Raw genomic sequence first — 24,916 nt, 5'->3', positions numbered from 1 at the left:
AAAGCCACCAGTGCCCTAGAATCACATGTTGTTTACTGTAGTAAATGGCCAATTTGCACAGGTCTGTGCTGAATATCTCAAAATTTGTGAGGAATTTGAAAAAACTTTCCGATGCAAAGTTGTAGACCACATCAAAATGATTAGGTTCCGTGGGCCATTTCTCCAAAAACCATTTATGTTGCAAGATATAGCTTCTGCAAAAAAATGGGCTACAAGCACAGTCTCCTTTGATGATGTTTTCTTCAGATCTGATGTCTTGATGTTAAATAGCCACTACCAAGCCTTCAGGCTTTAGGCATTCAAGCTCTAATGCCATGTTAGAAGAGAGGGAGAGAGATAGAGTGGAGTGGAAGATGAGCCTCAGCTCATTGTTGTTCTTCTTCCATTATTCTTCCATCATACTAACTGAAAGAGGCTTACACACATAGGTATGACTAACCAAGACTAACTGTGGTTAAGTCAATGACTACATCGACTTATTAAATGTCACACACATGTACAGCTGTATCCAGCTAATGTCAGTCACACACATAGAGATAGACTGACTGAAGAGTAACAGGAGCTTGATATTCTAACATAATATAATTCACCCTATCCCTTCTAGCATGCAAATGCCATTCAATCCCTTCACACTTTTGTATAAATATTTACTAATTGTCACTAACAAACCTTGGTAACCACTTTTAAGCACCTTCGTTTCTTATTACTTCCGCTTAGTCATACTAAGACCCTATATGAGGAGAGACTCTCCAATGCTTTTTTCTAAATATTGACATATGTATAGATTTCAGAGCAATGAAGTGTCTCTACTTTTGCGTAACCCTCACCCTACATATAAATATTATAGATTTATGCCTAATAGTAAGTTTGGTATATGCAAGCATCCTTTCCTTTGTCGTTCCATTCGTTTGTTACCTTTGTCGTTCCATTCGTTTGTTAGTTATCCTTTGTCATTTTTGTTGGGCTTTTAACTCCCTAACCTGGTACCTTTTTTACCTCAACATAAAAAAAGGAAAAAGAAAGAAGAAAAAAGCAACAAAGATACACACTATAGGACATAGACTCCTTGCCCTTTCCCTCACTCACACTCCAAGGTCTTGGAGTGTAGGATGTGAATGTGGATCGCCGATAGACCTATCTCCCTAGATCCACCACAACCTATCCACTCACCAATTGGCTCCTTAGGATTGGGGTACACCTAGGTGAGCTTACTCACCTAGTATGAGAACCACTCCTTACTCCTTAATCATGCCTACATGCACATCCTCGCTATACCCTCCTAGACACACGTACTTAGGATGCAATTCTCTTCTTGTAGTTTTGGCAACCATCCACTCACATAGAGAAGGTCCCATTCAACCTTCAATTGTGCAAAGGAGATGATCACATATCTCTGCCGGTGGGAAATTTCACTAGGATTGTAGAACAACGGCTAAAAGAGTTGAAGAAATTAAAGGAAAAATGGAGAATTAGATTGGAGGAAATTTGAGAAAAAGACAATAGATAAGGAACATGAAGGCAAAATGAAGTAAATGGTCAATGCATGCATGGTTTGCCAATACAAAAGAGGTGCCTGTAAAATGATGGTATGTTAAATCTTTATAATTCCTTGTAAAAGTCCCATAAAATCCAATGCTTAAAAGTCTTCAACAAAAATTGTATCTAATCCTAATTGAATATGAAATGTTAAATATAATAGAAGAGGGATCCTTGAACTTTTCATTTTTAGTATTCTCTAAACTTTTCTTTTCTCTATGCTTCTCAATAGCATTTGAGAGAGTGAGAGGGATTGAGAAAAGGAGCTTGAGTGAATGAGTTTTTGATCTCTTCGTCTTCTTATCTATTTTTCTCTTCTTATTATTTTCTTGTTTGTGGAGTTCTCGGAGATCAAAGAGCTTAGAAACCATGGGAGATTGAAGTTTACTTGTCAAAAGAGGGAGAATCAATGATTATCTGAGTGGAGATTGCACTTGGATCACAAACCACTTAGCACACTAATGATCTTGATGATAATAGTAGGAGCCATGGATTCAATAACTCCTAAAACTCTCTCATGTGGTTTGAGCTTTTCAAGTAGATTGCATTGGAACTAATGTGCATAGCTTGCTTGTTGAGATAAGAGAGGGGATAAAAAGCACCTATATAGAGGAGATAGGAGACCATAGAATGTGGTACCTTGAAGGAAAAAGAGAATCATCTACGTCCCATAAAGTGTTGAAGCTAAGGAGAAAATGGGACATCGATCCTTTTATCAATTGGTCTTCCTCCACTACCATCCTCACATAGATTGTAGCCTAATAATGTGACCCCTAGGTAAACACAAAGATGTCACAATCCCCCCCCCCCCCCCCCCCCCGGGCCCCGCCCTTCTTAGAACTATAATCTAAGTTTAGTAATCCAAGTAGAGGATCTATCGAGGACCATTCCTTGTTCTTCCCTAGACTCGTCATGAGGTCTCAATCTACATAGAACTCTTACAATTCATCAAGCTGACATTATACCTACTCAGGAGAATCTGGCACAAGTATAATATTATATGCATATAGGAGGATTGAGATCAAAATACCATTCCTTATTCTTCCCTAAATTCATCATGAGGTATCGATTTGTACAAAACTCTTACAATGCATGAAGGTGACATTATATGCCCTTGGGTGAATCTAATATGAGCACAATACTATCTACGTATAGAAGGGTTGAGATCAAGGTACCATGTAGGGATGTGGCACTCCCTCCCTTATGGCCAATGTACTTGTTCACCTCATCAATATATGATTTGAAGGGCATGGGTAAGAGTGCACAGCCTTGCTTCACAATAGGACTAGCAATCTCCTTTAGATACTCATCTAGAGATGCTTGTCACCTCCTCATAGGTGGACATGATTCCCTACAAGCATGTCATTGAGGACTCTTAAGTCCTTTAGCCTTCTCATGAGTCTAGCCATTGGTATAGTGTCAAAATCTTAATGAAGAACCACAAAAAAATAGTAGAACCTCCTCCCATGTGCCCTACCCTCGTTAATGAATCCTCAAGGAAAAGATGTAATGAGCCCTCTAGCTCTCACTCCTCATCTCTTAGCCTTGAGGCTAAGCTCCCAAAATAGAACGATGAAAATTAGAAAAACATGTCCAATTGTAATGGTCCTAGAATTGATGGTTCCATGTCCCTAGTCTTTAGGGGTGGCACAGTGGTGTTCCCGACTAGCAAGCGAGAAAGGCCTCACATATGACATTGCTAAACATGTGTGCCACAAGTGTTGCTAAAGTGACTCGTGCATGGGAGAATTGCTTGGCCACAAAAAGCATCATGAATATATCATCTCCCATCCTAGACTTTATTAGTAGTAGAGAATGAGCATTATGTATGGTGGGGCTTTGGTGGTAATGACAGAGTGGGTTGTTTTGATGTTTAGTTTAGGTGGGATGCATAAGAATGCCATATCAAAGGAGAGGTGATGGGTGTGACAAGACATGGGTCACGTAGCATCCTTTTATCCTCCTTGTAGTCTTGACCTAAGAACAATTGGTTATATCCCTTGCTCCATCCACACAAGGTATGCTCTCTTTGGGCATATGAGTCGCAAAAAAAAAAAAGCATGCTTCTCAATATGTATGGGCACCTAGGCTACCTCTTGGACGAATTAATATCATAGCCAATAATCATCATATCTCTAAGCACAATACCATTGGGTGATGATTCATTGTGAGTGGGGATATGAGGATGGCTCCCCAATTGTAAGATAGAGGGAGTTGGCAAGTTGGGTGGTGGGGGTAATTAATGGCACATAGGGATCCATGTTCGTGACATGGTTATATACTTCTATTGAGTAGAAATGTGATGCTATTTGAGTTAAACACTAGCAAGGGTGAAGAGATATCTGAGAGGGGGTGTGATGAGCTAGGGGGTTCTTAGTACTTGTGAATCTAATGGATACATGGTTTAAGGTGACACTAGTCAAATGGGAGGAGAAAAAGAAGCCTTGGAAGCTTGGCATCATGAGATAGGTCCAATTATATAATCCATTATGTTTACCCCTCTCTTATTGAAATATAAGGAATTGAGGGTTCTTAAAGTGAGATGAATGAACAAGGACACTATAAATGGCAAAGCCATGAGTCCTCTAGAGGGAGAGGGGGTGCTCTCCATAGGTTGCATTTGGTGTTTTGTCTCAGGAAGTCTAGGTGAACTCTATCCTAGCGAAGTCTATCTCTCTAAACATGGGATCATCTTGTTCAAAGAAGCAAACTTGACAATCTAGTTTCCAAGCATTGCAGTCACATACTAATATAATTTCCTCCAACTTTTAGCATTGTACTATTCTACTAAGCCTTTAGGGTAGTGCCGCTATGTGAGTTACCAAAATTTCTTAGAATCTTGGTTTTTTTAAAGAAGAAATTAGAGCTAAAGAAGGTACCATGTGATGCTTAGATCCTTTCCCAAGTCAACTTGGCATGCATAGGTTACCATGGTGCTTGTAATTAAATTGTGCATGGTGTTGTTGACTTGAGCTTTATTACGGTTGGCAATCATGGTGGTGGATTGACTATGGTGGGGGATCATGGTGCCAACCGTGGGTGACGAATGAAAAGTTGGGCAAAGCACTCCACGCACTCCTAGTGCATCACACTTGGTATGAGAGCTCTCCTCACACAAAGGATAGAACTACAATGGGTGTGGGAGACATTTAGGTAGGAAAAATAGTTGTGGTTTATCAACATGGGTGGATGCAACAAGAACAAAGGTGGGAATAGAGATGACCAAGAAGAAATATCGGTGGCCCTAGGAATGGGTCCAAGCAAACCTGCAATTGAGGTAGACAAAGGATATGGAATTGAGCCTAAAAATGAGATAGAAGCAGCACTTCACGGTGGTGATGTGTCTCGCAACCTAATGGAGGCCATGCTAGAGATGATGAAAGACCTACTAGCTACCATGCTACCTAAAGCTTTGGGAAAGACTCAAGTCGAGATTGACAATGAAGGTGATCGTAGAAGCCATAGGAAGAAAGAAAGGAAGGATCCGGATGAATCTTCATCAAATGAACTGAGGGATTATAAGCCTCATACTCTAGAGAAGTTTAAGAGAGAAAGGGGCTCTATGAGTCTGAATAGATATGAGGTAGATGGGTACATGAGGCTACTCAAAGTTTCAAGTAAGAGAAAAGGATTGGTAGCAGCCTAGTTGTTGGAGGGTGATGCTTCAAAATGGTTGATGTATGAGGAAGAACAATATGGCAGAGGAAACTATCATGGGATGAGTTGCAGAGAAACATGAAAGATTACTTTGTGCCAAAGAATGAGCCATTTAAAGTCAGAGATGAATGGAGAAACTTGAGGCAAACAGTTGGGAAAATGTGGGATTGTGTGCAAAGGTACAAATCTCTAATGCTTTAGCTACCAAACATGGATGTTACTACAAAACTATGTAGTTTTCTATATGGAATGCAACTGTGGGCTTTAAGGGAAATACAAAAACAAGAGCCAGGAAGTGTAATGGAGGCTATGACTATGGCTAAAAGGCTAACGGATTTTGATGGTAGGTAGGGCAATGCAAGTCATGACATCTTGCAAGGAGGCAATATTGCTCTTGCAAACTCGACATGGGGAAATAGATAAGGTCAAGGATCATTTCAAGATAAAGCTTTTGAAAGCAGTGGGTGGAATAACATGCAACCCTTAAGCTAGAGTATAATGAGGGAATTAGATCTGAGTCAACTCTTGCAAAAAGTTATGCCAGCTCTAGAACTACCAACTCAGGAGTGGGCTAAGGTAATTGCACTAATAGGGGAGGCTATGGAGGGGAAAACATGTACAATCAAGGTAGAGGAGGCCCACTTACTTGCAATATATGTGGGGGATCTCACTTTACATGGGAATGTTCAAGAGGTCCAATGACCTCAACAAGTGGATCTAGATTCGCATATGCCCAAGTAGCAATGAATGTGCCCAAGTCCATAGTGCAGATCACATAAATAGAAGAAGAAGGCAAGGAATGGGAGGGAAAGGCCAAGGTCAGAAAAGCAATCGGGGTAAAACCCTCACCATTTGTGCCTACATTCATTCCAAGAATCACCAACTTGTTTGTTTAGGCTAAGGTGGGAAATCAACCAAAAGTGATGATGGTGGACATAGGGGCAACACATAACCTTTTATCACCTCAAGTATCAACTTGAGTAGGTGTGAAGACTATGAGGGCAAAAGGATTGAAAGTGTCATTTGTACAAGGAAAATATAGATACTATGAAATAGCAAACATGTGCTTGTCCAGATTGGGCATTGTCAAGCAAGCTTGAGTTTTACAACGGTCCTGATGGATGACATTCAAGGAATATCGGGCATGGATTGGATGGATAACCATGTTGTCCAAATAATGGGTTTGAGAAAAAATAAAATCTACCTACAAACCTAACAGGCAATGGTGTGGGTGTTGTACTTTTGCACAAGAAGCAAGGGCCATAATGCAACACCGGTGGGCAATGCAGTGGATGCTAGGTTGGTGGTCACAAAGGTGAACAAAACAAGGTATGCTCCAAAAGAAAATACCATGCGGGTATGGACCCCAAAGGTGCCAGTGAAGGATCAGAACAATGGAGAACAAACCAAGAGCTTACTAGAGATGAAATAAGCAAATGCTTAGACTGAAGCACTAGCATGGGAAGCAATAGAGACAGTTAAGGTGGATCATGAAGAGTAAATAGACGCTTGATGTCCCATGGAAATTACTACCAAGCAACTGGAAAAAGAGTTGAAATATAGGGGCCAACTACGACTATGTATGATGAGGCTAATTGAAGAAGAAACTATGGTTCAATAGATAATCTGGACAATAGGAGATGAGAAGGTGAGAGAGGTCTTGAACAAAATCCAAGATGTTATGCCAGACATATTGCCCCATGGTTTGCCTCCCTACAGGACTATAGATCACAAGATCGACCTCTTGCTAGGAGTCCAGCCACCAGCTAGACCTGCTTATAAAAACGACGGGTACAAAGCTAGTGGAGCTCAAAGACAACTAGGGGAAATGGAAGCATATGAGGACACTAGACCTAGCAGGTCACCCTATGGTGCTCCCATGCTCTCTGTCAAGAAAAAGGATTGGTCTCTTAGACTATGCATAGATTACAAGGCTCTCATGGATGAACTGTTGGGGGCACAATACTTTAGCATAGAGATCAGGGTACCACCAAATCCGTACTGTGAAAGGAGATGAAGAGAAGACAAAATTCAAGAGCCGTTATGGAAGTTATGAATGGCTGGTTATGCCAGAAGGACTCATCAACACCCCCACTACCTTTTGTGAACTCATGGACAAAGTGTTTATTGACTACTTGGATGACTTTGTAATAATATACATAGATGATGTGTTGATCTATAACAAAACTCTAGAAGAACACTTGGAACATCTAGAGAAAGTCTTTACCAGGCTTCGGGCAAATCAATTGTATGTCAAGCCCGAGACATGTGAATTTGTAGGGCAGGAGATTGGATTTCTAGGCTACTTAGTCAAAGAAAATGGGATTGACAATGACCTAAAGAAAGTTCAAGCAGCGAAGAACTGGGTTGCTTCACACAAAGTGAGTCAAGTCAAAGAATTTGTAGGCTTTATAGTATTTTGTCATAGACTTATTCAAGGTTATAGCAAAATCACAGCCTCACTCATGGATTTGATTGCCAATTCAGCTAGTTTCCAATGGATACAAAAAGACAACAAGCTTTTGATCATCTCAAGAGTACGATGATTTAGGCACTAGTGTTGAAGATGGTAGACGTCTCTAAACCTTTTGAGGTCCACAGAAATGCTTCTAGTTATGCAATTGGTGGAATGCTCGTGCAAGATGGGCATCCAATGTGTTATGAGTCAAAGAAGTTGGATCCAACTGAATGGAGATGGGAAACTCATGAAAAAGAGATTTATGCAATGGCGTATTGTCTAAGGAAGTGGAGATGTTATGTGTAGGACAAACCAAAAAAGTATATATAGACAACATCTCCCTGAAATACTTCCAACCTCAACCTAAGCTGTCCCCCAAGCAAGCTAGATAGTTGGATTTTTAAGCCGAATTTGATGTAGAAAAGCTATACAAACCAGGCTCCTCCAATAAGATGCTTGATGCTTTGAGCATGCAAGTAAAATTATAGCCTATCAATTTGGCTAAAAGTAGATTTGGTGCTCAAGTGAGAGAGAAAATGGAGATAGATGAAGACACACAATAGCTCTTGAAAGATATAATAGCAGGAAACACTTCATGGGGGATGTACGAAGTAAGATATGGCCTCATCTATTACCAAGGAGCTCTTTATGTTCCTAAGAATGATGACCTCCGAAAACAAGTGCTTTGGGAATGCCACGACAACCCTATAGGTGGTCACTCTGGTCAAGTGAGACATTTGACCACCTTTAAACTTTTTTCTATTAGCCCAAAATGCGAGAGGATGTTGCAGAATATGGACGTACCTATCCTACTTGTCAAATGGCAAAAGCTTAGTGGATGAAGCAAGCAAGGGAACTTCAAGAGATGCTAGTTCCCTCTCGTCCTTGGGACATGGTTCGTATGGATTTTATCACCGATTTGCCAAAGTCTCATGGATGCATAACAGTCTTTGAGTTGGTCGATTATTTTTTGAAGCAAGCTCACTTCATTGCTATAGAACCTCCTATCACATCACAAAAAGTGGCAAAACTGTTCTTTTCTAGGGTGTTCAAATATCATGGTTTACCTTTAGCAATCATTTCAGATTGGGATCTCAAGTTTCTCAGTAACATGTGGTGAATGTTGTTCAAGCCATGGATACTCATATTCAAAATTTTTCCATCTTTCATCCCCAAGCAGATGGATAGACAAAGAGACTGAATCAAGGCATTGAAGATTATATCCATAGCTATGTTTGAGCATATTAGAAAGATCAGGCACAATTTCTTGACATCTTAGATTATCACTACAATGCCACATTGCATAGTTCTACAGGATTCACACCCTTCGAGGTAGCTACGAGCAAGGAAGTTATCACCCCCATGGCTTTGGCAACAAATAAGCAATATGTCAAAGATTCGGATGCAGAAGAATCCCTTCTCAAATGGAAATAATGGATGCAGGTGGACCGAGAGAGTCCCCACAGTAACAAAGATTGATTTCCAAAAGATATAATGCCAAAAGATGCAAGTTCGTAGAATTCTTCCCAAGTGATTTGGTCCTTATCAGCTCCAAAAACATTGAATTGCTCAATATCCTTACTCCTAAGTTCAATATTAGGTACTATGGTCAGTACAAAGTGGTGACCAGACTTAATGATGTGATATACAAGATACAACTGTTGCCTAATGTATTGATTCATGATGCTTTCCATGTGCAATTGTTGTGGTGATTCCATGTGGATACCAGGTTCATGATGCAACAAAGACCCCTCCTAGCTCAATTAGCCCAGCTTCCATTTGAGCTAGAACTCATGTTGGAAACTCGGTCTATTGCCAAACATCCCAAGTTCCTGCTCAAGTGGAAGGATTGTCCAATCAAAGAAGCTTCATGGGTGGCCGAACTAATCATCATTATGCATGCTCGAGATTTGTTACTCCAATCCTATAATGAGCGAAAAAATCTTGACTTATATCATCCTCCTTTATCTCATGAGTAATTATCCGCTTCACAAGTTGTAAGTGAGTAGTGGGTAGATCAGTTGTTGTATTTTCGACATTTGCTTCACAAGTTGTACTAGTTGGTGGGTAGAATATTTGTTGTTTTCTCAAGTCCTTGTATCCACACACGTAATTGAGTTGGTGGACAAGGCACTTAGCATCAATCAAATAATTGTAGTTTCAATAAGAAGCCCTTGTCTCACACTTGTATCAAGTCAGTGGGGCAAGGCACAATCCTAGGATAGACATATTTTTTAGTGGGCTCTAGGAGTTGATTAAGACCCCTGATTCTCTAAGTCAACTAGTTCCACTCCCACTCAATGAGGACATTGAGCTTTCTCGTAGGGGGGACTCGGGAGTGTATGAGGGAGGTTAAGTGCGCAACAAGCCTTGTAACAAACTTTCATATTACAAACATCTAGATGTTCTTCCCTCCATCCGAGCCTTGTGTTTCATAATACAACTATTCTCTTTCATTAAAGCTGTCATGCAAGCTATACTCTTTTCTAGCAAAGTGCGGTGATGGATTGATTGTGAGGGATATTGGTGCCAACCGCGGGTGATGAACTAAAAGTTGGGCAAAGCACTCCACGCACTCAGTAAGTACTAAGTAGCCTACTTCAGTGTGCGTCTAAGACGAGAAGGAACAACTTTGCGTGCATCCATGCGGCGATCTTTAATCTCGTCGACAGCCTTGCGGTCGCTGTTGCTGCGCACATTGCCATCATCTGCACGATCCTACGCTTCTTCTTCTTCTTCTTCTTCGTCATTATTATCGTGGCCGCCATCATCATCATCAGCAGCAGCAGGAGAAGCGGAAGTTCCGCGGCCAGAGTCGGTAGCATGGAGCAAAGACCTCGTCAACTGTGTCAATCTCATCGGCTTCCTTGGCCGTGACGTTGATCTCAGGCGCCTGAAGAACGGCAGGCTCGTTGCATCTTCCTCTTTCAAGGTGAAGCGCCCCCCATCCACAGGCCACCAAGACCAAGAATACATGTGGTACGTTACACCTCGGCAACCTTTGCAGAAACTGGAAGTTTTAGCCATCTCAAGATGGCCATAATGCAATAATTTAAGCTAGCACGAGGCCATGTAGTGGTATTGATAGCCAATGGATTGTGGAGTTCATGCGCAAGGAAGAAAATGCCCTAGGGTTTGGTGGGTAACCTGTGGTTTGTGTAGAAGTGGCGTTTTCTGTGACTGGAAATCCTTATCTTTCCTGGAATGAGCTCTCACAAAATGCACTTTAACTAATGGTAAGAGCTATGGTCTATTTTAGTGAGGTGGTGATTCCAAGTCCAAGGTTGCACTAACGCACCTACGCACTTCCTCTGGAAAAACGAGTATGCAACTTTCTTACAATTAGGATGGATCAAAATGTGTCAGGGTGCGGGATTACACATGTGTGTAAGCTTGTGCAACTATAAGTATGGTGTGACAAACTCAACAAGTCATGCCAACACGTCTCGGCATGGCACAGCATCTCATGCCTCCCTCAATGCTGTGCCGTGCCGTGTTATGGTGCCGAGACGTGTTGGCATGACTTGTTGAGTTTATCACATATGGGAGTCTGTCTTGGAAGGTATTTTCTATCTTTCATCAAGATTGTGAATGCTGAGATTGTTCATAACTTGTATGGCTCACAGTTTGTATGCCACTTAATTAGTTCAGAAATCATATCCAGGAATTGATAGTGTTAATGTTCCTAGCAGGAATTGATTATGGACGTATTGGTGTATGAATTTCCAAACAAAAGCAAAAAGTCAAGCTATATAAGGGCATTGGTTAGGAGCTGCTTCATTTTACATGAGGTGTGTTGTTCAAAGCAGCATTCTCCTTGGACTTGATTGGGGTTTCCTGTCCTTTTTGAAGGAAATCCAGGGAGAAATGAATACTTATAGAAGTGTGTGTAAGTCTATAATTGATCTGTGTATGATACACTTGAGTGGCATATACGAACGATCATGGGGTATCACTTGAGGTGCATCACATTTGCACAAAACTATGTAAAGTAGTGGGATGCTTGGAACAAAAGAATGGTGTGCCAAAAATGGGGCTACAGTTTTGGACAATATCTCAACATCCCCTTGTTGTGGCACAAAATGAAGATGAGGACCTGCAAAACGAGACATTTGCATGTCTAAAATGGGAATAAAGGGGTAAAATAGTAGCCTCTTTTCAATGCAAAATTGTTGAAGGTCACATTAGCATACAAAAGTGAATATATTAACCAAGTACTCGATGCAAAGACTATTGAAGATCCCCTCTCAGATGATATGGAGATGTACCGATACTTTGAAAGGGTATCGAAGGAACTTGACGTTGATCTCGTGACTTATAATTTGTAACTTTGGCTTAGTACTAGAATATGAACTTTCCATGGGAAACTTTTTTGGAAAGATAAAATAGTGATCTTTTGTAATCTTCGGAAAGTTGACTTGTTAACAGAGTGTACATCTCATGGGTATTAGAGTATGTATTACTGTGCATTTCTTATTTCATGCTAGATGAGTTGGTGGCTGGCCAATTGGTATTTCGATGCTAGTTTCTTGGTTGGCCAATCGGTCATCACTATGCTATTTTGGTGCTAGTTTCTTGGTTGGCCAAATTGGTCATCACTATTGACATATTTTCTTCCTATCTATAGGCAGGCTCCCTCCCGCTGTTTGTTATCCATCGGATGCTCATCCTTCAGCATGATTACATCCTGATGGAGAGAGGGAGACTGCACACTGCCAGTGACTCAGTGCCTAAGCCTTTGTACTGTTATTGTGCATTGGTATATGGATCTTATTTCCTGAGCATATTCTCTTTGAATTCTCGTGCTCTTTGCAGTATCCTTTACTGTCTGTTGTGTTCTTGTAGTGTTGCTTTGCAACTATTGCGGCTCACTATTCTGACATAGTATCAGAGCCCGTTTCACTTGGTTATGGTGCTGTCTAGTGCTGTTTTTCAGGTCTGATTGCTCATTCACTGCTTGTGTTTTGCTGCTACTCATGTTCTGGCTGCTTGAGGCAACTGTTGATCTGCTGGGCGGCAGTTTTCAGCCCCAGTGGCCACCAAACTGCCTGTGGTTCGATATTACCTGCCTGTGTTTTCAGTTTCTTGCTTGTGTTTTGCTGATCTGACCCTATTTTCATCAGTTTTTGCAGCATTTTTACCAGAACAGCTTGCATTGTGGTGCTGACTCAGCTGACAAACTGCTACCCTTGCAGCCGTTTTCAACTTTTTTTTCACAGATTTGCTCTCGGGCAGTCTATATGTTTAGCAATTTTGCATTTTTTCAGCCTGTTTTGAACTGTACTGCTTGTATTGTTGGACTCGTGGTTTTGGGTTGAGTCTTGAGACGTACCTCTATCTCTTTGACCCCTTGCTTTATTATGCCTATTTTGGCTGAAGGTGGAGACTCCATGGTCATGATTGAAACATCCCCCTCGGATCCAATGTGCACACGAAACATGACACAAGCCATATCCACAAATAAAAGGGACCAGATATCAAACTCGCCCCCCTCAGCCATAGAGTTAGATGGGCTCACCCTTGAGTTTGGGAGCTAGCAACACTCCAAGTCAGGACCACATCCCAAGGGTTTGCATCCCATACCACCAGGCCACACCATCTCGGTGTATAGATGTGTCGGCCAATGGCCCAAGATAACCCGAAAGCGCACTTAGTGCGTTCGCACTAAGTCGCTTCATGACCCATGTGACCAATGCTACTAGCACCCATTTGAATGTCTAGGGATGTAACAATGATATGCTTTTTGTGGAGCATGATTGTTATGTTCAATGGCATCTAATTAGTACCGTTCCAGTATTAATCAGACTAGTAAGTCTTGGATGTAAATCTAATGCCATGTCTAACACAAAAACATTTACATACATACATACATACATACACACCGAGGGAGAAAAAAAACACGAACATAAACACAAAGGAACATAGGAGAAGATTGAATGCGCAAGAGTAGATGGATTGATTATGTGCTAAACTCTTTGCTCGATGATCCTCTTTTACAAGAGTAGAAGGGTGTTTATATAGTTACATGGCCAAGGAGGTTGAGTGGCCTTTAATAATTGAAGTGAGTGGGGAATAATTTGTGAGTGTGCATATTGTACAGTATAGTGCATACTATACAATGCATCATGGTTACAATGCTACCGTGGATAGTGGCTATTGTGTCAAGGATGTTGTTGGGACAATAAATCTGCTAGTACATTATCCTTGCTAAGGACATGTTCAAAAGTGATGTCTAGTTCATCAAAGAACAAGGACCATCTCAATGGTCTTTTATTCCCGATTTCATTGGGAGCCGTTTTGGTGAGATAACCTCACACATGCTAGAGATCAGTGCGTACTATGAACGGCACAAATTCCACAAAGATCTGGAATACTTTTATTGCTTTGATTATTTTCAATATTTCTCTCTGATAAGATTGATAATCTTGTTGCACAAAGAAAAAGATACCAAAAGCATATCTGCAGATGTGGATACTTTTACCAATAGCTTCATCTTCTTCACATAAGATGGCATCCCATCCAGTGTTAGATGCGTTAGTAAAAAGAACTAATGGAAGCCCTGTTGGCAGGTAAAGAGGGGGTAATTTTTGAATCAAATTTTTAATTTGTTGTAGGGCCAAAGTGTGGAGAGGTTTCCAATGGAAATTATTTTTTCGAAGTAGAGGATGTAAATCTTGGGTATATAAGGCAAGGTTTGGAGTAGAATGATTAATCTAATTTAAACATCCAAGAAGTTGTTGTAGCATTTTTATCGAGGTCAATTTTTGAAGGGAAATCCAAATTTTCTTTAACACATGAACTTGAATCTCCACCATGTCATGATGAAATATGTAGACCCTAAAAATCTACCTCGGGGGTAAACAAAATAGAATTTATAGGGGATAAAACCATACGAGTGGCTTCAATTGCTTTAGAAATTGAATAAGATGCTTTAAATGTTCAGAGATGGTTTTAGAGAAGACCAAGATATCATCAATATAGACCAAACAAAATGGAAAATTGGCAAAAACAGAGTTAGTTTATCTCTGAAAGTATATTGTATATTGGAGTAGTTTTAATACCAAACAGAAGCACTATCCATTAGTAATGGCCTTGAGAAACATAAAAAGTAGTTTTAAACCTGTCTTCTGGCTTGATTGGGAGTTGCCAAAATCCAGATTTCAAATCGAACTTACTAAAAATTTTTGCTTTTTGAATTCATTTGATAAACACATCCCTAAGAGGAGTAGGATATCCATGGCCAAGTAAGTACTTGTTTAGGGATTTGTAGTTGGTCACCAGACGCTTTTTATTCCGTTTCTGCTTAGAATTCTTGTTTACATAAAATGCTTGACAGGATCAAGGATTTTGAAGCAGAGTTTGAATCTCCCGTTTGCACGATACTAAATCATCTTCTTGCATCCCTTTATGCACAGTCTTGGTAGGAGTAGCATTCTCCTTGAGGGGGAGATCAATAGCAAGTTGTTGATGTTTTTCCTTGAGCATTAAGGGATCTGTGACTAGATGCTCTAAACACAAAAACACAATACCAGTCGTACAATAAAGCACAAAGTGATAACATAGAACACAATTAGGGTTAGGGTGTCATGGACATGCCATGATGAAGTGTACGGATTAATTTTTGTCCATGCCATATGAATCCACACCCCATGCGAACGCACCCTTAATAGGACATCCTCGAGCCAACCATGCGAACTCACCCTTGCCATGTCATCATAGAACCTTCTAGAAGATATACCATATCATCGATGATGTCATCGTAGAACCTTCTAGAAAACATGCTATATCATCGCTTGCATCATCGATGATGTCATCATGCAACATTCTAAAATATCTTTAGCTACCCTCTAACACCTATAAAAGGAGAGGCTCACCATAGAGCTCCTCAGTCTTGCCAATGCTAGTCTTGGGAGCTCAAGGAGTTGAGACCTCCAAGTAAGTAACTTCGAGTTCTAGTTATAGTTCTTATCTAGTCATGGTATCTAGTCTTGTCTTGTCTTCCATTATACTCTTGTTGTCTTGTGACCTTGTATCTCGTAGTACGAGATCTTGTCTAGTACTGTCTTGTATCTTGCTTATCCCCATCAAGGAAGATCTTGTAATTTTAATAACTTGTATCCATACCTATGGTCTTGGGTTATGGGATTCTTCATATCTTATCAAGTCATGTTGTTTATACCTATGGTCCTGGGTTGTGGGATTTTTCGTATCTTGTCAAGTTATCATTGTACCTTGTGCCCCTATGTGGAATTATCTTGTAACGAGAATTCTTGTAACAAATCTTGCATCTAGTCTAGTCTCTCGAGCACAATCTAGTGCTCCCATAACAGTTTGATAAGACTACTTTCTAGCCCTGTTGAGCACCATGGAGGCGATCCTTGAAAGAATTGTGGCCTCCCTTCAAAACCTCCAAAACAAATTCAAGACTTGAATGAACAACAAGCACAACTTTAAATAGAACACCCTATGCGTCTAGGCCTTGTGCTTCAAGAGATGCAAGATCGGATTCGAGACTTACAAAACAATAGAGGAAGTGATCAGATGATTCTGCGTGTTTATCAACCCCAATAAGAGAACCCAAGATCGGTATGCCAAAGAAGTTCAATGGTGACCGTTCGAAGTTTAGGGGATTTCTGCAACAAGTAAAGCTCTATATTCGCATGCAACTAGATAGGTATCCAGATGATGTTTCCAAGGTGGGATTCATTGGGACTTTGCCTTGTGGTCAAGCTTTATCATGGTTCGCCCTAATCTTGGAAAAGAATATGCTAGTACTTTATAACTATGAGGCATTTCTTTGCAAGCTCACTTCCACATTTGGAGATGCAGACATTGGTCGAGTATTAGAAACAAAACTTTGGAAGCGATAACAAGGTAACCGCCGTACCTCTGCTTATGCATTTGAATTTAGACAATTAATCTATGACCTCACTTGGCATGAGGAGTATTTTATCAGTCAATTCAGATGGGGTCTTCCACATGACATCAAGGACCTCATGCTTACTATGCCCGAGGCAAAAGCACTTAACGATTATATCATGCAAGCCATCTAGTGTGATAATAGATTGTTTGAGAGGAAGCAAGAAAAGCCTTGCCAATGGAACCTAGCCCCAATCAAAGAAGAAACCAAGCCCGAATCGATGCAAATAGATAATGCCAAATTCTAGCCCTTGATCCCATGAGAAAAGCAAAGACGAAGAGAGAATCATCTATGCCTATATCGTGGAAACCTTGGACACATCGCCCTAAATTGCCTAAATAAGAGGGCAAGAATCCCAATCCCAAGAGTTGTTGCAACCATCCTCGAGTAGAAAAACAAGGATGTTCGGTTGTAAATGAGGCGTACAATCGGACCTTGATATGAGAAAGGGTCTTTTGATCCTGGCCACACCCATGGAAACGTTCCTTGTCACAATCCAGATGATCCTGTCAAGAAAGATCCTTTCCTTGAAAGCCTTGGTCGATTTTGGGGCCTCCGCATGTTTCATTGATGATGGCTTTGTGAATAGATACCAGATTCGAGTACTCCAAAAGACCAATCCTACAACAACTGAAGTCGTGGATGGAAGACCTCTAGCATTTGGAGATATTACCAAGGAAACCCGACCACTCCACTCATGGTAACTCTTGGTGATCACAAATGTCGTGTATGCTTTAATGCCATATCTAGTCCCACAAATCCAATCATCCTTGGAATGCCTTGGCTAAAGAAACACAATCTAGAAATTGATTGGGTTAAGCAAAAGATTACATGTCATGAAAATCAATGAAAGTTGATATATCTAGGAGCCAAAGCCTTTGTGCACACAACGAGGCAGGAACTGATCTACATAATATATCATATACCAGCTCAAGAATCTAGTAAGGATGAGTCAGTCAAGCTACCAAGCCAGTATCAAGAATTCCAAGATGTCTTTGAAAAAAAGAATGTAGATCTCTTGCCCGAACATAGACCATATGATTGTGCTATAGAACTCCATGAGGGGGCTCAACCACCTTTTGGACCCATCTACAGGCTATCCCCTGATGAACTAGCTGAACTACGCAAGAACATTGATGAGAACTTAGCCAAGGGGTTCATTAGGCACTCAAAGTCTCCTGTTGGAGTCCTAATTCTATTCGTGAAAAAGAAAGACGTGTCACTTCGAATGTGTATGGATTATCAAGGACTGAATAAGATAATAGTCAAGAATCAATACCCTTTGCCGTTGATACCAAAGCTCTTGGAACGCCTAGGAAAGGCCAAGATCTTCACAAAGATTGATCTACGAGGAGCTTACAATCTTGTATGGATCAGAGGAGTAGACGAATGGAAGACAACTTTTCGCACAAGGTATGGTCACTTCGAGTATATTGTTATGCCGTTTGGTCTCACTAATGCTCTTGTAGTGTTTCAATATATGATAAATGACACCTTCTGAGAGCATGTAGATGATTTTGTAGTAATATACTTGGATGATATCTTGATATTCTCAAAAGATCTAAAGAAGCGTGAGTACGATGTAAAATTAGTTTTGGAAAAGCTCAGAGAAAAAGGAATATATGTAAAACTTGAGATGTGTTTTTTTCCATCAGACAAAAGTGAAATTCTTGGAGTAACCGAAATAATTATTAGATTAATTTTCAGTATTTAAAGACTAAAAATTAATATTTAATTATGGATAATGTTGGAAAAACCATTTGGAAAGGTTGCTACTTGTGAAAAATGCCCATGCAAGACTAAAAAACGTCTTTAGAGGTTGGACAGAGAAATTTTTAGTGTATTCGACTTGTAAGAGAGAGGGAGGAGATGCTGTTGGTTTGATTTGCAGCCATTGGAGGACCTTTTGAGGTAGCCAGGGGCAAGAGAAGTCCAATCAACAGCAAGTGACAACATCTATAGGTTGTTGAGATAGGGCAGTAGCAGTAAATGATTGATTTTCTTTAGTTTTTTGCATCTACAAGCTGTTGAGATAGGGCAATAGTAGTAAATGACAGATTTTCTTTAGTTTTTCGCGAAGAAAGTCTGAATTTTCTCTCTCTTGAGCATTCTCTCTTATCTCCCAGCCTTTCTACAGCCTTGCTTCAAAGACTATAGCATTGAGATCACCAGAGGTCGAGAAATTTCAAATTTCTTTGCTGTAAATCCTAATCTGTAAGCAGAAATTAGGGTTTAGCAAACATCCTCAGGAAGCGTGCCAGAAATTTGAAGCTCCAAGACTTGGATTCAATAGGGCTGAAGTTGTTTTTAGCCTATTCAAGTGAAGGGACTAGCAAATAATTGAATTTGGGCCATTTTCCATCTCCATCAAAGCGGGTAAAGGCCAATTGATTGCCCGAATCAAGGGGTAAATCAGATTGAAGACTTGTTGGTCATTTTGGACAGCAAGGGGTGTTGGAATACCGAAAGGGATTAGGAGAATCCCATTGTACATCAACTTTTTCTTCAATTAAGTTAAATAAATACTGGAAGGGGCGCTAGTTTTGGGGCCAACAGGGTGTCCAATGTCCAAGATTATATGGTAAAGTGTGCATTTCAGTTTTGTGAATTTGTTAATTGCTGTAAATAGTGCTTAATCAGGTTATTTACCACCCTATGTACTTCCTGAAGCACAAGTCAGATGCCTTTACTTACTTTAGTGCTTAGGTACTGTTGGTTTATATCCAGATGGGTCATTGTCTGGGTACTATGAAGAGTGATTATGGTGGTGAGTTTATCCCCCATGAGTTTTTTGAGTTCCTACAGGAGCAGGACATTGTATGTCAACTCACCTCTACCAAGTCTCTCACATAGAATGGAGTGGTAGAGCATAGGAACTGGATAGTCATGAATATGGCACGCTCTATGTTGTTCGCAATAGAGCTCCTTGAGCACCTTTGGGTTGAGGTTGTTAACAGTTCGGTGTACATTCTTAACCAATGTTTGATTGTGGCGGTCCCCAAGAACACTCTATACGAGGCATTTTTGGGCTTTCGGCTTATTGTTTCTCACTTTAGAGTCTTTGGTAGTCTTGCTTATTTATACGTACACTCCGGATGACAAGATAGGAAAGCTCACCCCTCGCGCTGATCTCTTGATCTTTGTGGGTGCTTCTTCCAAAGCGAAAGCCTACTGTTGTTCGATCCTTGGATAAAGAAGGTGATCGTTAGGAGGGATCTCCATCTCTTTCATGAGAGGGACATTGTGTAGTCTTCTGCATTAGACTTGGCATCATCACCTCTGCTCTTATCACATGAGCTGTCAGGGGAGCGAAGTGCAGTCCTCTAATGCTAGGAAAGGATCATGCTGCAAAATGAAGCAATAGAACGCTGCAGTAGAATGCCACAGTAGAATGCCAAGTTGGGATGGATGGAAGGTGGAGGGTGGCCACGACCTGCAATGTCCTCCAATAGGGGGTGAGTAGCAGCAGCAAGGAGAGAGAAGGATGTTGGAATGACGGAAGGAGAGTAGTGAATGAATGACAAGAGGTGTAAAATGAATGGAGAGGCGGCCTATTTATAGGCCTGAGCTGGCTAGGGTGGTGCACCATTGTGTGGGCACTCACTGATAAAATGACCAGAATGAGGACACTAGCCCTTTAGGAGCTGTTAGTTCGAAACCCTAACTGAAGTGTGGAAACTGAGGAAGTGGCTTCTCAACAGATCTGTGATCTATAAATAGAAGAGTAATGTATGGTAGTCCATAAAGTGGCCTTACACTCTTGTATAATGTGGCTGCCCAAGAAAGGGGAAAAATGTAAGTGTAAGTAACTAGGGACGATTCATATTGGCATGTTTTTGCTTTTCTGGGTTTTTAGGGTGTTTTATGCTGTGATTATAGATATATCCTTTTTTGCATTTGTAAAGTATTTATGCCTAAAAAGTAACTCTCTGAAACATTCACAGGTTTGTGGTACAGTTTTGGGACGAACTAGCTCAAGTTGCTGCAACTCACCTGAAAAAAGCAGACAAGATTTTTGTTTCAGGCCTTGTAGTAATAGAGCATGCAACTATCAGCAACAATTTGGAGAAGACCTTATGTAAGGTTGGTATATGGCATTCTGCTTGCTCTGCTGTGGATTTGGTTTTCTGTTCCCCTTTTTGATTCTGTGTAGAAGTTAAAATCTCTTCAAACAATAAGTTATAGAATGGTTATAGGCTGCTTTGATCCTTCTTATTTTCAGGTGATCTATAGTTTTCCCTACTATTTCTTGCTGAACAACTATCAAACTTTCCTCACATTTACTAATGCTTTGAAAGTATAAATGATTCTACCTTTCACTTGCAGGTAGTAGCAAACGACTTAAAGTACATAGTCTCAGAAAGTCAAACAGAAGATCACATCGGTAAAAGTGAGGAAGGTACTAGTGATTTTGCATGAAGGCTGAGCAAGCATCTTGCGTCTTAATTTTGTTTGAATTTTCTAGGCACGCTTCAATCAAATTTACCTCTTGAAGAGCACTGGAGAAGTTTTTTTCACGATCCTCTGCAGTGGTGGGACAATAGATCTGATAAGGTGAGGAAAGCATTAGCATTTTTATGATCTTGCTTGTCAGTACTCCTCTCTTGACAATAGGTCTGATAAGGTGAGGCGAGCATTAGCATCTTTATGATCTTTCTCGTCACTATTCGTCACTCTTCATGTTATAATCCTAAGTTGCATATGGAAATGTGATTACAATTGACTTCTGAGTGTGCCAAAGCCATTATGTAAGAGAACCATTACAAATTGTATCATTTATATATTTAAGTATGTTGCACTGGAGAATCAATGGTTAGAAAAACTTGAGCTTGAGGAAATAGGGCAGGATAGGTTTTAACAAGATCTCAAGAGCTATCAAGTTGGGAACACCAACTCAACTAAGATTCTGCAGAAACTTTCTATAGGACGGTGCTCAATGGTTCATGGTGTGGATTGTTTTGCATATTGGCTTACTCCAGGTTGGTTGTGGTTGACATTTGAGAGGTATGCCAAAGCAGAAGAATCGATATCAGAGTTGTATATTTTGGAGTAATTAGAATCTGACCATGATCGAGCTCGCCTTGAATGTCAGGAAGTTACCTCCAACTGAGGATGAGATAGAAGAATGACTACAGGCATGCAACTACTACATTACCTCATCAAATTGGATGCTAGCTAGCTACATATGGTGATTGTTGACATGCCATTCCACTCCTTGTGTCAGCAAGCAGACTGGTACTCATGCCTGCAAATCCTAACTTAACAAAACCAATTTGGGCTTCACACTTCTAGTGACATTATCATCACAGATTAGGCTTGATTTAAATGCTCATGCACAATACTAGGGGAGTGAGGAAGTTATTGACATCAAAGATGCCACTGAAGGGTTACTTTCAATGATTATTTTCTGTGTTTGCTAATTTTTAATCATTTTATAGGTCAAGGCCAATGCTCCTGATTTCAAGCACAAAACTGCTGGACATGCGTTGTGGATAAACAATAGCAGGAATCCATCTTGGGTCAAAGCTCATTTTGAAAATGAATCCTTCAAAGCCAATGCTAAGTTGCCGTCAGGTAATATCAAGTGGTAGTTATCATTTGCATGAGGTGGCTGTCTGTCCTTTATCCAATCTCAGGACTCTTATCCTTTAGCTTATCATTGACAATATGCTAGGCTAAATGTGGAGATTGTGTTTCACTGTGCTTTAGGGCTTTTTTCAGCTTGTCTCAGTGAGTCTTCTAGGTTTAATCTGTTTTTTCCCCACTCGCACAACATTCTCCATGCTTGGTCATTGTAGAATGTTAGAAGCTCTGCAGACATTGGCAAAATATTTTGTGATATTTGCCAACGGGCATCTTCTTTAACAAGATCATACCTCAGGTCTATCTCTAGAAAAAATACTTCTGAAAGTTGGGTGAACCTACAAGCTTGCTTGTAATATTCTACCGTAAAAAATAATATAGTCTAGACAAGTTGATGTTAGCTTAATAACATCTTTCAACTTGCAAGATATATCAGTGAGATAGCACCCCCCCCATTGACCTTTCCTGAATACTATCATGACTTATGCAAAATGTCATCTGATAGAATGTTGTCGCTCAAAGAAAAAGTTTACATACATCTTTCTTACTGGCTTATGATCACACTTTTGTAGGTCATGAAGTATATTATGACCATTTTGACTAACCAAGGGATTAAGACTCAGAAATTGCATACATCGAAAACATGGGTAAATTGATAGCAGGCTGGATGAAATATGGAGTTTGATATGTAGTTTAAGTATTTCTTTTAGAAGTTAAGAAGGGGCATTAGGGCTTTTTCTACTTGCACAATACAAGCTTGAAGCCTATGTATTTGAAATTTGAGGGAGGATTAATGGATTTAGAATTAAACTCCATAATATACAACCTGAAAATAAATGTCCTCACATATAGCAAATCTTTGGGCACAGATGGTCTGACTCTGGAACAGCAGCGGAGAGAGGTTTTCGAGAATCCCTCACAGTGGCATGACAGTAGATCTACTAAAGTGAGCTTATTGCAAAAGTTTCTGTAAGCTATTTGTTTGTTTGATGGATATGAAATATAACCATGTTTTATAACATAGCTGGTTGGCCCGGAAACAAGTCTCCCACTTCCAATGACTGCTGTATGGGCATGAGATACTTCATACCCAATAAATTTTATTCTCCTATGCAGTATACGTCCATGTGTCACTTTGTATGCTTGAAACTTGAATGCGTGCATCTAGTTAATTACGTAGGGACATGATGTACTTGTTTTTGATGTTTCTAATTCAATTCATATAGTTAGCACATATGTTATGGATGCGTTATTTGAAGCACGAGGGGAGCTAGTGATAAGCTACTAATGGAGTGCACAACTCGGAAGCAAATGAACAGAGGGAGAGAAGATGCAATGCAGATGAAGCAGAAGGAAAACACTCTGATCTGAATGCAATACAATGCTGCAAACAGTTAGCTCATGCACATGTATGCCTTGTCAATGAGAGTGCTGGAAGACAGCAGAAGATATGAAGATCTGACTGAGGAAGATGAGGGATGATGATTACGGCTGGATTATATGACTGTGACATCAATAGGGGTGAAGGAATCAGCTGCATGTAATGCTAAAAGCTGGAAACGTGTGCCCTAACAATAGGGGAAGAAAAATAAACTGGCGGATCTGCTCTCTAATATCCTGAAAACTGGCTGACTGCTTCAAATGCCCCATAATATGCTGCTGCCTGGTGTAAATGCTACATGCATAAGTAGCTGTTGCTCTGGCCACCCAGGAAATGAGTCCTGCCCACAAACAGATCTAAGACTGTTTGCACTGTGTGGGCTTCTAAGGACTGCTTCACTGTACAGGGGCTGCTGTGGACAAGGCCAAGAAACCCTAATCTCCACCTGATGTGCCTGAAATGAAGGCAGCTGTCACAAAAGAAAGACTGACAAACAATAACAATGTCACAGTTCCTAATGTCCTCCTTTGACTTAGATTGAGGCCCACAATATGGCACCCATATAGGGATACACCAAAAAAAAAAGAGGAATGGGGTGGTTTGGTGGGACCTGCATGATTGGATGTGTAACCGAGTAATGATACCATGACACTACGTGGCACCATTCTGCCTAGCTCCATCCAGTCAGGATTGGTGGGTATAGTATATCATACATCCCTGCCGAGAGAGTGTACGGGTAGCATCTGAGCACAATCCTCAACTCGGTCATGTGCTGCTTGTGTTGCTGGTGGATCTTCATTATTTCTCTATGGTGTTGTCTCTGTGTTTGATACCCTGCACTCTCGACTGAAGTGTAACTTTGATCTCCTCTACTCTTTGGACTGTCACTCCTCTCTATGTAGGTGTAGTGTGCGTGATTTCTATCTAGAAAAAATCAGTTAGCTGTGATTTTCTGCCTGCTCTCTGCAGGGCACCCGACTCAAGTAGTGTTGTGCGGAGCCTTTGGATCTCAAGTACGAGAGCATTGCTGGCATGGGTCCTCCATACTTGGTCTTAGGGAGGTGTCATCTCTGAATAGTGTGGGATATCTCGCTTTGACTGCACCATAGGCCTTGCATTTGGAGATGTGCTGCTCCTCACTCTCGACCTCTAGACACGGTCTACAAATCCTCTCGTCTCTTGGCATGCAGGTTGATCTCCCTGTCTTGATCTCAAGCTAATGAGAGGATACTCTGAGCTAACCAATGGCTGTTGGCTATTTCACTCATGCCTCACTTACACCATAGGAGTGTCGGTGATTAGTAGGGCAGTGGGGCACTTCTTACTCTCGGTAGGACAGGTTTTTCCCCCCAGCCTTATGGTATTATTTCGTATATGCTTA

General features: G+C 40.7%; 1 protein-coding gene across 3 annotated transcripts in view; it reads left to right on the top strand.

Annotated features, from left to right (window-relative positions):
• The first annotated feature begins 10,126 nt into the window (after nucleotides 1-10,126).
• LOC148018697 (protein OSB3, chloroplastic/mitochondrial-like) overlaps nucleotides 10,127-24,916 on the top strand; it is a 107,183-nt gene continuing 92,393 nt past the window's right edge. Inside the window, exons 1-6 of one of the 3 annotated variants that reach the window (XM_087701583.1) lie at nucleotides 10,127-10,630; nucleotides 20,516-20,654; nucleotides 20,898-20,955; nucleotides 21,037-21,125; nucleotides 22,010-22,145; nucleotides 23,024-23,100. In XM_087701583.1, the coding sequence (XP_087557709.1) occupies nucleotides 10,296-10,630; nucleotides 20,516-20,654; nucleotides 20,898-20,955; nucleotides 21,037-21,125; nucleotides 22,010-22,145; nucleotides 23,024-23,100 (834 nt within the window). In that variant the 5' untranslated portion in view covers nucleotides 10,127-10,295. Of the gene's footprint in view, nucleotides 10,631-20,515; nucleotides 20,655-20,897; nucleotides 20,971-21,036; nucleotides 21,126-22,009; nucleotides 22,146-23,023; nucleotides 23,101-24,916 lie in introns of all 3 variants that reach the window. The other 2 variants (XM_087701581.1, XM_087701582.1) reach the window with 2 other exon arrangements.

The sequence above is a fragment of the Lygodium microphyllum genome, chromosome 20, assembly GCF_053477565.2.
Source record: "Lygodium microphyllum isolate KBCC chromosome 20, Lygodium_microphyllum_v1.1.10, whole genome shotgun sequence".
Lineage (NCBI taxonomy): Eukaryota > Viridiplantae > Streptophyta > Polypodiopsida > Schizaeales > Lygodiaceae > Lygodium > Lygodium microphyllum.
This window is presented reverse-complemented; position numbering and strand designations above follow the sequence as displayed.